Source organism: Vitis vinifera, chromosome 18, assembly GCF_030704535.1.
Source record: "Vitis vinifera cultivar Pinot Noir 40024 chromosome 18, ASM3070453v1".
Taxonomy (NCBI): domain Eukaryota; kingdom Viridiplantae; phylum Streptophyta; class Magnoliopsida; order Vitales; family Vitaceae; genus Vitis; species Vitis vinifera.
Window position 1 is genome coordinate 33,031,563 of NC_081822.1, and position 14,922 is coordinate 33,046,484.

At 36.2% G+C, this 14,922-nt stretch overlaps 2 protein-coding genes across 8 annotated transcripts; one reads left to right on the forward strand and one right to left on the reverse strand.

Annotated features, from left to right (window-relative positions):
- The first annotated feature begins 226 nt into the window (after nucleotides 1–226).
- Nucleotides 227–5,738, forward strand: LOC100251718 (disease resistance protein RPV1). Of its 7 annotated transcripts, XM_059734362.1 has the most exons (8): nucleotides 332–545; nucleotides 727–863; nucleotides 945–1,076; nucleotides 1,264–1,784; nucleotides 2,023–3,109; nucleotides 3,267–3,590; nucleotides 3,675–4,559; nucleotides 4,739–5,535. In XM_059734362.1, the coding sequence occupies exons 4-8, from the start codon at nucleotides 1,315–1,317 to the stop codon at nucleotides 5,447–5,449; spliced, it is 3,477 nt and encodes a 1,158-aa protein (XP_059590345.1). In that variant the 5' UTR covers nucleotides 332–545; nucleotides 727–863; nucleotides 945–1,076; nucleotides 1,264–1,314; the 3' UTR covers nucleotides 5,450–5,535. The 7 variants fall into 7 exon arrangements, with proteins under 7 accessions (XP_010646555.1, XP_019073758.1, XP_059590345.1 ...); XM_010648253.3 differs by lacking the exon at nucleotides 332–545 and adding an exon at nucleotides 227–325 and having other exon boundaries at nucleotides 727–1,076; XM_019218213.2 differs by having other exon boundaries at nucleotides 326–412; nucleotides 727–1,076.
- A 4,749-nt stretch (nucleotides 5,739–10,487) lies between these two features.
- On the reverse strand, nucleotides 10,488–11,039 carry LOC104878226 (probable pectate lyase 1). Its single transcript, XM_010648257.1, has 2 exons — nucleotides 10,860–11,039; nucleotides 10,488–10,805 (listed from the first exon to the last, which is right to left on the reverse strand). The coding sequence occupies exons 1-2, from the start codon at nucleotides 11,037–11,039 to the stop codon at nucleotides 10,488–10,490; spliced, it is 498 nt and encodes a 165-aa protein (XP_010646559.1).
- Between the last annotated feature and the right edge of the window lie 3,883 nt (nucleotides 11,040–14,922).

Below are 14,922 nucleotides of genomic sequence, written 5' to 3' on the forward strand. Positions count from 1 at the left end.
CAGCTTTGATTAAAATTTTTTTAAAAAATATATATATTTTTATGAGATGATTTTTACATATTAGATGATTTTTACGTATTATCCGAAAAGGTTAATTTGAATATAAATTTGATGAAGTGGTGGGATATATATATATATATATATTATTAATTATTATTATTATTATTATTATTATTTTTATAAATGGAGGCATTTTGACCCCTGGACTTAGTCCAAAACGTGAAAACCACGCTTTGACTCAGATCCAGCTGGTTTTTCTTTTAACACCACTACTTTTCTCCATTGGAGTTCACTTTACTTTTCTGCTTTCAAATTGGCTTAGAAGGTAGATCCGGATGTACTTCTGCTTCCAAATTGCCTGCTGCTTCTTTTTCCTCTTCTTCTTCTTTAACGGCTGCTGCGTCTTCAATTGGTTATTCTTCTTCTTGTTGTTATTCTTCAATTGGTTCTTCTTCTTCTTCTTCTTGTGATTGGACAATCATCTTCCCCTAGCTTAGATTTCTCCAGCATCTGGATTCTTGGTGTCGTCTTAAAGCCTGAAAAGTGTATTCTTGCTTTTTTCATTCTTTTGGTTTTCCTATTTTTGTTTACAATTAAGCAAATTTATCCCCGTTGTTCAGTTTGATTTGTTAATTCAAAGAATTGACGTTATTTGTCATGAAGTTTTCATCTGTGGTGTTTGGAATTGAATGATCAGTTGAAGCACTTTCTTTTTTCTCTGCACAGGTTAATAGAGAAATCAGAACTCAAATCTCATCTCAGCAAGTCCAAACCTCTCAGTTATTCAAGTGAACAATCATCTTCCCCTAGCTTTGATTTCTTCAGCATCTGGATTCTTGGCGTCATCTTAAAGTCTTGAAAGTGTATTCTTGCTTTTTTTTCATTTTTCTGGTTGGTGTTGGGAATTGAGTAGATCAGTTGAAGCATTTTTTCCATCCGTGCAGGTTAATAGAGAAATCAGAACTTAAATCCCATCTCAGCAAGTCCAAATCTCTCAGTTATTCAAGTGGACAATCTTTCCCTAGCTTTGATTTCTTCAGCATCTGGATTCTTGGTGTCATCTTAAAGCTTGAAAAGTGTGTTCTTGATTTTTTCATTTTTTTGGTTTTCTTATTTTTCTTCACAATTAAACAAATTTATCCTCATTGTTCAGTTTGTTATGTTAATTCAAAGAATTAACGTTATTTGTCATGAAGTTTTCATCTGTAGTGTTTGGAATTAAATAGATCGGTTGAAGCACTTTTTTTTTCCTTCTCCCTACAGGATAATCGAGAAATCAGAACTCAAATCCCAGAATTCATCTCTACTGCTCTAATGGCCACTTCTTATTCTCAGTGGAAATATGATGTGTTCCTGAGTTTCAGAGGAGAAGACACCCGCAATAATTTTACTGCCCATCTCTATGATGCCTTACACTGTAAAGGAATCAATGCTTTCATTGATGCTGACAAGCTTAGGATAGGTGAAATCATATCTCCGGCACTTCTCTCAGCAATCGAAGGGTCAAGGTTTTCCATCGTAGTTTTATCAGAAAACTATGCATCTTCAAGGTGGTGTTTGGAGGAGCTCGTAAAGATACTAGAATGCAAGAAAACCAAGGGACAGGTGGTGCTGCCCATTTTCTATCAGGTAGATCCTTCGGATGTACGGAAACAAAAAGGGAGTTATGGAAAAGCCTTTGCTAAACATGAAGAGAATATGAAGGAGAATATGGAGAAAGTGCATATTTGGAGGGAAGCCCTATCTGAAGTTGGGAATATATCCGGCCGGGATTCACGGAATAAGTAATTTTCTAGAGCTTGTTTCATTTGTTATTTTGGGAGTCCTAAATTATTCTTGCCAATGCATTCATTAAATATAAGGACAAAACCATGAAAAACTTATGAGTATCTTCAAAAAAAAAAAAAATCAGCTAAAATGAATAACATCAAACATCATCCTATTTACTCTTTTTTTTTTTTTATTGTCTTAATTTTCACGGGTTAGTGAACTTACTGCATGCTTATGATTCAAATATGGCAGGGATGAGAGTGTTCTTATCAAGGAAATTGTGTCCATGCTCTTGAATGAATTGCTTAGTACGCCCTCGAGTGATGCTGAGGACCAACTGGTTGGAATAGGTTCCCAAATACGAGAAATGGAATTACTATTATGTACAGAATCAACTGATGTTCGCATGGTGGGAATTTGGGGCATGGGTGGCATTGGTAAGACAACCCTTGCACAAGCTATTTACAATCAAGTTTCTAGTCAATTTGAAGGTTGCTCCTATCTCGAAGATGCTGGAGAAGATTTGAGAAAACGAGGTTTAATAGGTTTACAAGAGAAGCTTCTTTCTCAAATTCTAGGACATGAAAATATAAAGTTAAATGGGCCAATTTCTCTAAAGGCAAGGCTTTGCTCCCGAGAGGTCTTTATTGTTCTTGACAATGTATATGACCAAGATATACTTGAATGCTTAGTTGGAAGCCATGATTGGTTTGGACAAGGAAGTAGAATCATTATCACAACTAGGGATAAGCGTTTATTAATGTCACATGGAGTGAGGGTGGTCTATGAGGTTAAGAAATTAGTTCATACTGAAGCTATTGAGTTTCTTGGACGCTATGCCTCAAAACAACAAATTGTTATTGATGAATTTATGGAGCTTTCCAACAGTATAATAACATATGCTCAAGGGCTTCCATTAGTTCTTAAAGTCCTAGGCTCTTTTTTATTTAGCATGAGCAAACATGAATGGAGAAGTGAGTTAGACAAACTAAAAGATACTCCTCATGGTAGAATTCAAGAAGTGCTTCGAATAAGTTATGATGGGTTGGATGACAAAGAGAAAAACATATTTTTGGATATCGCGTGTTTTTTCAAAGGTGAAGATAAAGATCATGTGATAAAAATATTAGATGGTTGTGGCTTCTTCGCAGTTTGCGGAATAAGAGGTCTCATTGATAAGTCTCTTATAACTATTTCCAACAATGACAAAATAGTGATGCATGATTTACTCCAAGAAATGGGTAGGAAAATCATTCGCCAAACAAGCCCTAAAGAGCCTGGCAAACGCAGCAGATTATGGATTTACAAAGATGCCTATCATGTATTAAGTAAAAATACGGTGAGAACCTAATTCATCAATTACTTTTTTGTAACAAAGATTTAGTTTGAAAAATACAACATATTAATTTTGTTTAAGTAACTATGTGTTTATATAATTCTAGAAAAATCCTTTATCTTGCATGTTTTTCACTAATCCTTTTTTACTTATTTACTAGGGAACACAAGAAGTTGAAGGCATATTTTTCAACTTGTCTGATATAGAAGAGATACACTTTACAACCAAGGCCTTTGCTGGGATGGATAAGCTTAGATTGCTCAAATTCTATGACTATAGCCCCTCGACAAACTCAGAATGTACTAGTAAAAGGAAATGTAAAGTGCATATTCCTCGGGATTTTAAATTTCATTACAATGAATTGAGGTATCTACATTTACATGGATATCCTTTGGAGCAGTTGCCGCATGATTTTAGCCCCAAGAATCTTGTTGACCTCAGCCTGTCTTGTAGTGATGTTAAACAACTTTGGAAAGGAATCAAGGTATGATTATAATTTATTCATTTTTTTAATAATTTGCAATATCAGTGGAAGCTAATTTTTCTAGCTACTTGTCATTCATTTCAGGTTCTTGACAAGTTAAAATTCATGGATCTCAGTCACTCCAAATATCTTGTAGAGACCCCAAATTTCTCAGGGATCAGCAATCTTGAGAAGTTAGACCTCACAGGGTGTACGTATTTGCGTGAAGTTCATCCAACCCTTGGAGTTTTGGGCAAGCTTAGTTTCTTGAGTTTGAGAGACTGCAAAATGCTGAAGAATATTCCAAACAGCATTTGTAAGCTGAAATCTCTGGAAACTTTTATTTTTTCTGGTTGCTCAAAAGTTGAAAATTTTCCGGAGAACTTTGGGAACTTAGAACAGTTGAAGGAGCTATATGCAGATGAAACTGCTATAAGTGCACTACCCTCCTCTATTTGTCACTTGAGAATCCTTCAAGTATTATCCTTTAATGGATGTAAAGGACCACCATCTGCCTCATGGTTAACGTTGTTGCCAAGAAAAAGTTCAAATTCCGGCAAATTTCTATTGTCTCCGTTGTCAGGTTTGGGCTCTCTAAAAGAACTGAATTTGAGAGACTGTAATATATCAGAAGGAGCAGACCTGAGTCACCTTGCAATCTTATCTTCGCTGGAATATTTGGATTTAAGTGGGAATAACTTTATTAGCCTTCCTTCAAGCATGAGTCAACTTTCTCAGCTTGTAAGCCTTAAGTTGCAAAATTGCAGAAGGCTTCAAGCATTGTCGGAGCTTCCATCAAGCATAAAGGAGATAGATGCACATAATTGCATGTCATTAGAAACAATCTCAAACCGGTCACTCTTCCCGTCTCTTAGACATGTCTCTTTTGGTGAATGTTTGAAAATTAAAACCTATCAAAACAACATTGGGTCCATGTTGCAGGCTCTGGCAACTTTTCTTCAAACTCACAAGAGGTCTAGATATGCTCGGGTGAGTTCATTCTCTATCTCTGATATCATTATTTTCATTATGCAGTAATATCATACAGTTGAAATTGATGAAAAATGAGTACCACGTGGCTCCACTGTTATACTATCAAGAAATCTGAAGTTTATTTATTGAAAACAATTAGAGAAGAGTTTCAACATCATCATGATTCTCATGTACAGGATAACCCAGAGAGTGTGACCATTGAATTCAGCACTGTTGTTCCTGGAAGTGAAATACCAGATTGGTTCAGCTATCAGAGCTCTGGGAATGTAGTAAATATAGAGCTACCTCCAAATTGGTTTAATAGCAACTTCCTGGGTTTTGCACTTTCTGCTGTCTTTGGTTTCGATCCCCTGCCCGATTACAACCCTAATCATAAAGTTTTTTGCTTATTTTGTATATTCAGTTTCCAAAATTCCGCTGCTTCTTACCGTGATAATGTCTTCCATTATAATTCTGGGCCTGCATTAATCGAGTCAGATCACCTTTGGCTGGGGTATGCACCAGTTGTCAGTTCCTTCAAGTGGCATGAAGTGAATCACTTTAAGGCTGCATTTCAAATCTACGGCAGGCACTTTGTGGTTAAGAGGTGTGGGATTCACCTAGTATACAGCAGTGAAGATGTGAGTGACAACAACCCAACAATGATCCAATACATCTCTCCACCTCCTCCTCCCCGTTCAACTCTCCTTATTGAAGACATTGATGAGGAGGGACCCAGTGGAAGTCCCTGCAGTAATGAGGATTTGTTCATCTGTCATGAAGCCAAACCGGAGGAGAGAAAAACTCTTGTGAGGAAACTGTTGGAATGCTTTTGTAGTATTTGGATTGATTTGCTTCATTCTAGGAATGGTAGTACTAGCATGGACAACAATTATGAGATACCATAGTTTCCTAAAATGGGAATAAGTCAGAATGAAGATGAGATTTGCAATGGTTGGAGCTAATCATTTAAGAAAGACATACCTTTCACTCATTTCTTCAGATGCTGCTATGTTTATTTCATCAGCGAGCACTATAAATTTCTCAATTTCTCTGTAAGTTGTCCTTCTTTCCAGTTACAACTTTTGGTCAGTGGTTCAAAAATCTAACTGTTTGAGTTTGTAAAAGCTTTTGGGGTTTCTACTCAGGACTAGAGGAGAGCCCATCCCCCAATTGATTGAAACATACCTTCAACTACCTTTGGCTTGCATTCATTATAGTGAATGATGCAATGGACATCAAAGAAACTATCAAAATACTAAGTATAACCAACCAGATATGCGTTTTGGATATCGAGTTGGATATCAAAATACTCTTTGATAAGTCTCTGAAGGATTTAAACTCAAATGAAGTCTGTCTGCTTTTGCTGTGGCAGATGATATATACCATAAATTCAGTTCAATCAATGAAGCATACTAGTTTGGATTTGCAATTAGATAGAGTCATAGTATGAGATAATTCAGGCTGAGCTTTGTTTGACCTTGGATTGAGTCGAGTTTGGTTAAAGATATTAGCTTGAACTGTATGGCATGGCATGAGTTCCCCACATGAAAGCCTAATGTACAAATGACGTTTGCCTTATATGCATACCCATATAATTTATTGCATTTGGACATCATAATGTGGTTTTATTATTATTTTCTATTTCTTAATTGCAATTTTAAATAGGTGGTGCAAAAATTTGAACCCTTCATTGTAGAAGACTGGTGAAATTATGTATTTGTAATTTTAAACAGTAATGTATAAATTTGGTATCAGGAGGAATACTACAGAATTTTTCCTTCTCCAAAATTACTCATGCATTTCTAGAGCCATTTCCCTGTAATGTTAGAGTGAAATTGATTTGGGTCTTAATGCTGTTTTTGCAGAAATTGGAGACAACATGCATCATGCATCTACAACACATGTTTGGATTGATCTCAAAGAGCTTTTTGCCCAGAGAAATGTCTCCATAGCACTTGCTCCATTTCAACGTTCATGCATAATAGCTTGCCTATCTCGACTTATATAGTAAGTTGAGATCTTATTGATGTAACTTCCTGTTTTCTAATGCAAAATAAAATAGGAATTACCCTAAGAATTCCCTTAGGGGGTGTTTGGTACACGGGAATAGGGAGTGGGAATAGACATCTCATTCATTTTCTCCCTTATTCCTATGTTTGGATAAATGTTAAGAAGACAGAAATGAAATAAAAAATTATTCCGGCAGAAATCAAATCCAACTTATGAGTCGGATTTGCATTCATTAAAAGTAGGTGGTATTCTGATTCATTAAACCTATTTGATAATATAAAAAAACTTAAATTATTATTTTACCCTCTTATCTTATTCTTCAAACCCGATGTTTATATTCTTTGCAAAGGTAGAGATCCATTCATTATCCACTTCTTATCTTCTTTGCAAAGTTAGAGACCCACTCATCATCCAATTCTTTGCAACAAGTGATTCTTTCAAATTGAATCAATTAAACCTTCCACGATATTTAAAAAAAAAAAATCAATTTCTAATTATTTAAAATTTTGATAAAAAAAACGAATATTTAAAATTTTTTAAGGTTATGGATTTTATCGGATATGATACTTGTTGAAAATTAGAATAAATTTGAATTCTTTTATTTCCTCTTTTGAAAATAGGAAAAACATTTATTAGCTTTGAGAATTTAAATATTATAATAAATAATTTTTTTTTGAAAAATATAATTTTATAACTACTTAAGCATGACAAATTATTCAAATTTTTAATAAAAATAATAATTGAATATTTGTGCATTAAGGTTATACGATTTTTTATGGTTAATTTTTTATTTATTGAGTATATATATATTTTTTAGTCTTATTATTTAATAACAAAAAACCTCTCAAATTTTATTTTTTTAAAATAAAAGTAAAAATAAAAAAATATTTTAAATTATATGTAAGGATATTATTGTAAATTTATTTCTTTTTCATTTTCATTCCTATTATTATCAAACATTGGAATGGAAACAAATAATCATTCCAATATTGCATTCCTAAGTTCATCCAAATGCTAGAAATGGAATCATCAAATTCATTCCATTCCACTAAGAAATAGGAAAGGAAACAAAATATTATTTTCATTCCCTATTCCGACGTACCAAACACCCCCTTAGTGCTTCACAGTGAATTGCCAAGGGAACTCTTTCACTTGGGTTTTGGGTTTGGTCAAGGTGATGGTCAAGTTGACCTGATGTTCAGTGGAGTTTCCCGACCCAAGCCCAATCCAACTCTAGTTTTTCTAAACTTATGTTGAAATCACGTTAGTTCATGTTAGTTAATACATATGTTCAAGTTGGATAGCTTGAGTGGGTTGTGTTGTTCATGTTTGGAATTCACCTAACGTGGACCAAATAATGGGCTTACTTATATTGGAAATGCTCAAACATGATATCAAATATTTATGACATTGATCATATCTTTGTTGAAGTTGCTATACCTAATAACCAGACTAAAATAATTTTAATTTAGGTTAGTTAAACTTCTTTAAATTTCACAATATTTTACTTCCTTTTTGGATATCAAGGAAATAAAGCTTTGAGGACGGGCATATCCTGGAACACGAAAAAGATAAGCTCTTAGTAGTCTTCTTTGTCTTCATCCCATCACATTATGAGGTGAGGGGGCCTGACAGATGGGGGTGGGTGTTATGATGGTTTCGACCATCTTTCGACTCACAAATATTGGCTATATCGGTTGTTTATCAAAGCGTAATGATTCATAATTGATATGTGTCACCTAATCATTTTCAAATTCACCTTGTGGGTAATTGCTTTTATGTGTGTGTTTTTAACATTTCATATTTAATCATTTAAGATACTTTAATTTTAATTTAGTGAATTTATTGACCATCCTTTATTATCATTTTTTTAAATATTAAAATTGTATTTGATAGAGTTGAATCATAAATTTTTTTTCATAAATGTTAAATTTTCATATAACTACTCATACCTAATAATGAAAATATCAGTTTTGATGGATATATCCATAACTTGGTTTTATGGATATATTAAAAAATATTAGATGAATATTTTGACACAAAATATGGATGATGTAAAAATGAATCAAAACTCATAAAAATAATAAAAAAATTTTAAAATATTATATAAGAAGTAATAATAAATATTTTGAAGTTATATATATATTATATTTAATTATAATATCCTCATTTTATATATGTATATTTATTATTAAGTTGTACTATTGTGGACCCCGCATTTTGTCTCATGCGTTTCCCACCCGATGGCGAGCTCGATTTTTATTTGAAAAAATGATTTTATTTATTAGAAAATGACTCGAAGTCGCCATTTTGTGGATCCCACATTTCGACTCATGCGCTTCCACTCGATGGCGAGCTCGATTTTTATTTGAAAAATGACTTATTTTTTATTTTTTAGTAAAATGACTTGGAGTCGTCACTTATTTTTAAAGGGTAAACAAAATAAGAAAGAAAACCCTAAGTGCGATTCCTTATTTTGGAAAAGGTGGTATGTGAAAAACTGGATCGGGTTCGAGGGTCAGGTTACTTATCAGGAAGGTACGGTAGAGACCTTAGCACCCCTCTAAGTCCCTAAAGTCGAGTCTCTACTAATGAGATAAAACAATCATGGTATCTAATAATGAATCAATAAATACCCGAATCGATCATGCATATATGAGAATCAGAACATGCGTAGAGAATGACAGGAATGGGAGCGGATGCGTACTTGGGTAACGAGCCACAATGCGCTATCAAAAAATGGGGTTAATGCACAATTGATGAGCATAAAATGTAGCACCCATGTCACTAAACCGAGCAATAAATCATCACAAGTCACAATTCAATCAAATGGATTTTCAAAGGAAACATCCAATAATGTTGGGCCCCCACCAAAGCCCGTTTTATTTTAGCATGAATTAATTTCGTAAATTCCATTAATTGGAATTACGGAATTGAATCTATGCTTATTTTAAAACATTTTAAAATCATGGAAGTTGTGAAAAATGTATGTCGATCATGGAATTGAATCTATGCTTATTGGAAAACGGATTTTCAGGAAACCTAAAAAAAATGCTAGGGACGAAGAATGGAAGAGTTAAAATTATTTTTAAACAAACTAAAATCTAAGGAATTATTTGAAGAATGAGGTTTAGAAAAAATATTATTCAAATTAAAGATGGTGAAATGGGACATGTCACGTGGGTCAAAGGGTGGTTGCAGCTGCATCTTTCCTGAGTCACCCCCTTGTCGACTTAGCAAACTCTCTCATCTGATGTGAAATTACCATTGAAGTCATAGTCTTCTCAAAGACTTCACAGGATCTGTTACACCTCTATAAGAATTTCCCAATGCTGGTGGTCAATGTGGATTTGGGAATAGCACCAATAACTGCTTCTTTCTTCTCCCTGCTCTTGAAGATGATGACAGTTGGTATGCTTCTAATCCCGTACCGTGTTGCAATAGAAGGGCTCTCATCAGTGTTCACTTTGTAGCATTTGAGCTTCCCAATGCATTGCTTTGCCAGTTCATTGATTATCGGGTGGATCATGCGGCAGGGACCGCACCATGGAGCTCAGAATTCAACTAGAATGGGGTGTCAGCATCAAGAACAATTGACTGCCAGGTTGCATCAGTCACAGCAGATACTTCAACAGCAATCTCCTGAGCCTCGCACACGACTCCTCCAACACAGCGACCTACTCTCGAACTCCGACCTGCCGCAACCATAGAACGAGAGGCTCGACTCGGCTGGATCTTCAAACCTGAGAACTCCGGCAAGTGTGATGTTTGAAGTTTTTCCTCCCACTGTTGGAGGTTTAGAGAGTTGAGAATGGAACGCTTGCTAGACTCGATCTCCCAACCATGGATATGTAATCCATGCCATCCATCCGTCAACATTTCCGCTCCGGTAGCCTTCAGATCCTTCTCGTCAACCTCCACCTCCATCTTCGATCACTGCTTGATTATGGTCTTGAAGCTGTTGACGATGAGCTCGTGTTTGAGTTTGATGAGCATGCTGGTGGAGAAGGTAATACACAGGGGTTGAGTCTGGATCACAGCGTGCTGGAAAGTGCCCAGGGTGGGGTTGATGGGGTCCTCGTCGAAGGAGTCGATGACCACATAGAACTGACCGCCTTTGCCGCTCATAGCGTCTTGGCCGAACCCAATGCCGCAGTTGGTGAGGCGCAGCTGGTTGTTTTGCCAGTTGGGGTCGCACCGCCAGCAGTCGTCAACGGGGTTACCGGTGAGACACGACAACCCGTCGCTTTCCTGTATAGGGAGCACTTATCTTCCCGATAAGGATGCATTGAGTCTCCTTTGAACTTCGTCAACAACAACTTCAGGGTTAGGGTGCTGATGGGGGAAAGGGATATCGAGGTTGAGAGTGGCTCTGATAAGAGAGGAGAGAGACCAGAGAAGGCATAATGGCAAAATGCAGGTATTAGGAAGCATCCTTGGCACAACGACAATGGCGACAGGTATATGATTACTATTGAAATACATTCTTGGAAATTCCTTGCTCCCTCGGGCAGAAGTGAGAAAACAGATGCTCACCCAGGACAAGTACCAGAAACAGGGGAAAGATCTAAAACAGAGCACCAATGGTAGAAACGAAAAGGAACTCATACAAGCCACATTCCATATTTTTATCAATGGGCCTTGATGAGGGTGAGTGAAGTAGAAGGCATCCCATGGAAAATGAAGGCAAAACAGAACTCCCACATGATGTACAAGAAAACTAAACAAGAGTTGTGCTGCTTTCGAATCATCTCAAAGAAAATGAAAGAGATAGCAACCAAACATGAACCATAAAAACTAAACACAAGTCAAGCCATCCACATAAAATATCGAGAAAAGAGACTATTTACCAACAAAGAAAAATAAAAGATTAATGGCAGTCATACCTTTACCTTATTCTCCCTCAAGCTGCCTGCAACTCTCAGCTAAAAGATCTCTCCTCCAAAGTCTCTCTGAAACCCAGCGAAAACCACCCCTCCTCCTTCTCTCCGCTCCCCATTTCTTACTTCTCCTCCAAGCTCAACAATCACCTCCCAAAATATCTCCTTACCTAAACGTCCCCAAACGCACCTCTTTCTTTGCTCGAATATCCTCCCTGCAGGTAACAGAATGCGCTTTTCCACAACGGCTTTTGCAGATTCCCTCCTTTACAGGCGTCTCATTCTCATTGGCTCATTCAATAGCACTAGCTGAATCTATAGCAGCCTCTCTTGAGGCAGCACGTGGCTCTTGAAAGAGCCTTCCACTTGGCAAAGAAAATTGTTAGCCCAAGGGTTCTCCTAATCGGGTTTTGATGATAACAAACCATGGTTAAGTGACTAATTTGTTTAATGGTTAAGAATCTTAGGCATAAACTTGAAAATTCATCAAATGACCAAATGGATACAAGATCGAGACATTTGGAAGACTTGTGATCATAGGAAACTAATATAAAATGAATGCATGAGTGCACTTAGGATTTTCACACATTTCTTGCAACTTAGAAAACTCGGTTTATTCTTTAAAACTTTGATTTCATTAAAACTCAAGTTTTTAACTAATGTACCTTAAGCAAAATGTTTTATAATTGGCTTAATAATTCACCTAAAGATCTTGCCTAAGTGTTAGAAAAGAAAGAAATTAAAAAAATAGGTTTTCGGGGCTAAAAAGGCTCAATCGGTCGAGATTATGGCCAACTGGCTCAATCGGTTGAGGAACCGGTCGACCGGTTGTGCTCGTCCGGTCGAGGACCGATCGAGGAAGGCCAAAAAGTTTCTCTCTCCCAATAGCCTTCTCTTCCCGGTCGAGGGGATTCTCTTCCCGATCGAGGTTCGGTTGAGGATCGGTCGAGGCAACGGTAACCTGTCATGTATTAAATACTCCAACGGCTGGTGAACCGGTCGACCCCTAACTCGACCGGACGAGGTTACCTTTTGCTATTTTTGAATCCCGAGCTTAGAAACCTATAAATTGAGAGCTCCACTTCATTTATTGATAAGAGAACACTTGCATTCAATAAACTACCTACGTATTCTTGATAAAAAAAACTCTCATTTCTTTCATAGTGCATTAAATCACCACTTGCATATCCTTCAGTGCACTTTTGTGTCATCCTAGCTTTGTCTTGTATTTGAGCTATCCTTAAGTTAGGTTGAGGGATTATTTCTTGTAAAAATCTGAGTGTTAAAATGTTCAAGAGGTTTGAATCTTGAAGAGATTGTATAAGAGCCCATTGGAGCCGGAATCCAAGTGTAAGAAGATTGGAAGCTTGGTCGAAGCTTCAAGTTAGTGGAACCCTCACTCGGTTAGGAGATTGAGGAGAGTGGACGCAGGTAAAGAAGTGTCGGACCACTATAAACCCGAGTTTGAATTCTCTAAACTTTATCTCTTTATCTTGCTTATATTGTGTTTGAATTTATTGTGATTTTAAAAACCCAATTCACCCCCCCCCCCCCCTTCTTTTGGGTGTTTTTCTTAACCAAGCATAACCTTTGTTTTCTCAATTGGTATCAGAGCTAGACCTCTTTTTTTTTTTAAAGACTTAATCATCTAAGAGGAAATGACTATTCTATCAAGCTCATCCCAAGCTGAAATTTTTTCAAAACATAGAGCTCCATTCTTTACGGGAACCGACTATTCCTATTGGAAAACTAGAATGACTTGGTATTTGCAATCTACTGATTTAGATGTATGGGATGTCATTGAAGATGGCCCAAATTTTCCCACTAAACTAGTTGATGGATTTTTGGTTCCAAAACCTAACCAAGAATGGAATGAGCTTGATAGAAGAAACTTTCAATTAAATGCTAAAGTCGTTTTTACTTTGCAATGTGCTATGGATAGAAATGAATACAATAGAATATGTCAATGCAAATCAGCTAAAGAAATTTGGAGGTTGCTTGAAATAACTCATGAAGGAACTAATCAAGTGAAAGAGTTAAAAATTAATTTACTTGTTCATAACTATGAATTGTTTTCAATGAAAGAAAATGAGACTATTGTTGAGATGATTACTAGGTTCACCGACATTGTCAATGGTCTTGAAGCTTTGGAAAAAACCTACAAGGAATCCGAGAAGGTGATGAAGATATTGAAGTCTCTCCTATCAAAGTGGAATACCAAGGCCACTGCAATTCAAGAAGCAAAAGATTTGACTAAACTACCTATGGAAGAGCTCATAAGGTCATCAATGACATATGAGATCAATTTGACAAAGAAGCTACAAGAGGGTGAAGACAAAAAGAAGAAGAGCATAGCCCTCAAAGCTACAACCAAGGAAGAATAAGATGTTGAAAAAGAAAAACCAAGTGATGAAGATGATGATTTGACCCTCATCACAAGAAAGCTCAACAAATACATGAGAGGTGAAAGGTTTAGAGGAAGGAAGTTCACCTCTAGAAGAGATCCTTCTAAAAAGGAATCTTCATCCCATGGTGATAAGGAGAAATAGGAAGAGAAAAGAGATTTAATATGCTTCAAGTGCAAAAATTTGGGACACATTTAAATATGATTGTCCTCTCTACAAGAGTGAAGCCAAGAGAAGAATGAAGAAGGCAATGATGGCCACTTGGAGTGAAAGTGAAGAATCCTCCGAAGAAGAAAAGGAGAAGGAAGTGGCAAACATGTGCTTCATGGCAATAGATGATCTTGATGAGGGATCAAAGAATGATAAGTGGTTCTTGGATAGTGGATGCTCAAGACACATGACTGGGGATAAATCTAAGTTTGCTTTCCTTACAAAGAGAAAGAGAGGATACGTTACCTTTGGAGACAATTCAAAAGGGAGGATCATTGGTCAAGGTAACATTGGTAATGACACATCCTCTCATATTGAAAGTGTTTTATTAGTGGATGGTTTAAAACATAATCTTTTGAGCATAAGTCAACTTTGTGACAAAGGATTTAAAGTGATTTTTGAAGCATCTCATTGCATTATCAAAGATATTCAAAATGATAAAACCATCTTCATGGACCATAGATGTGATAATGTTTATGTAATAAATATTTCAAAATATGATGGCCATGATAGATGCTTTTCAAGCATGCATGATCAAAGTTGGTCGTGGCATAGGAGGTTGGGACATGTTAACATGGACCTTATTTCCCAACTCAACAAAGATGAACTTGTTAGAGGCCTTCCCAAAATAAATTTTCAAAAAGACAAAGTTTGTGAAGCTTGTCAAATGGGAAAGCAAATCAAAAACTCTTTTAAAAACAAAAATTTCATTTCAACAACTAGGCCTCTTGAATTGTTGCATATGGATTTATTTAGTCCCTCTAGGACACCAAGCCTTGGAGGAAAATCTTATGCTTTTGTTATTGTGGATGACTTCTCTATATACACTTGGGTCTTATTTTTAAGCCAAAAGAATGAAGCCTTTTATGAGTT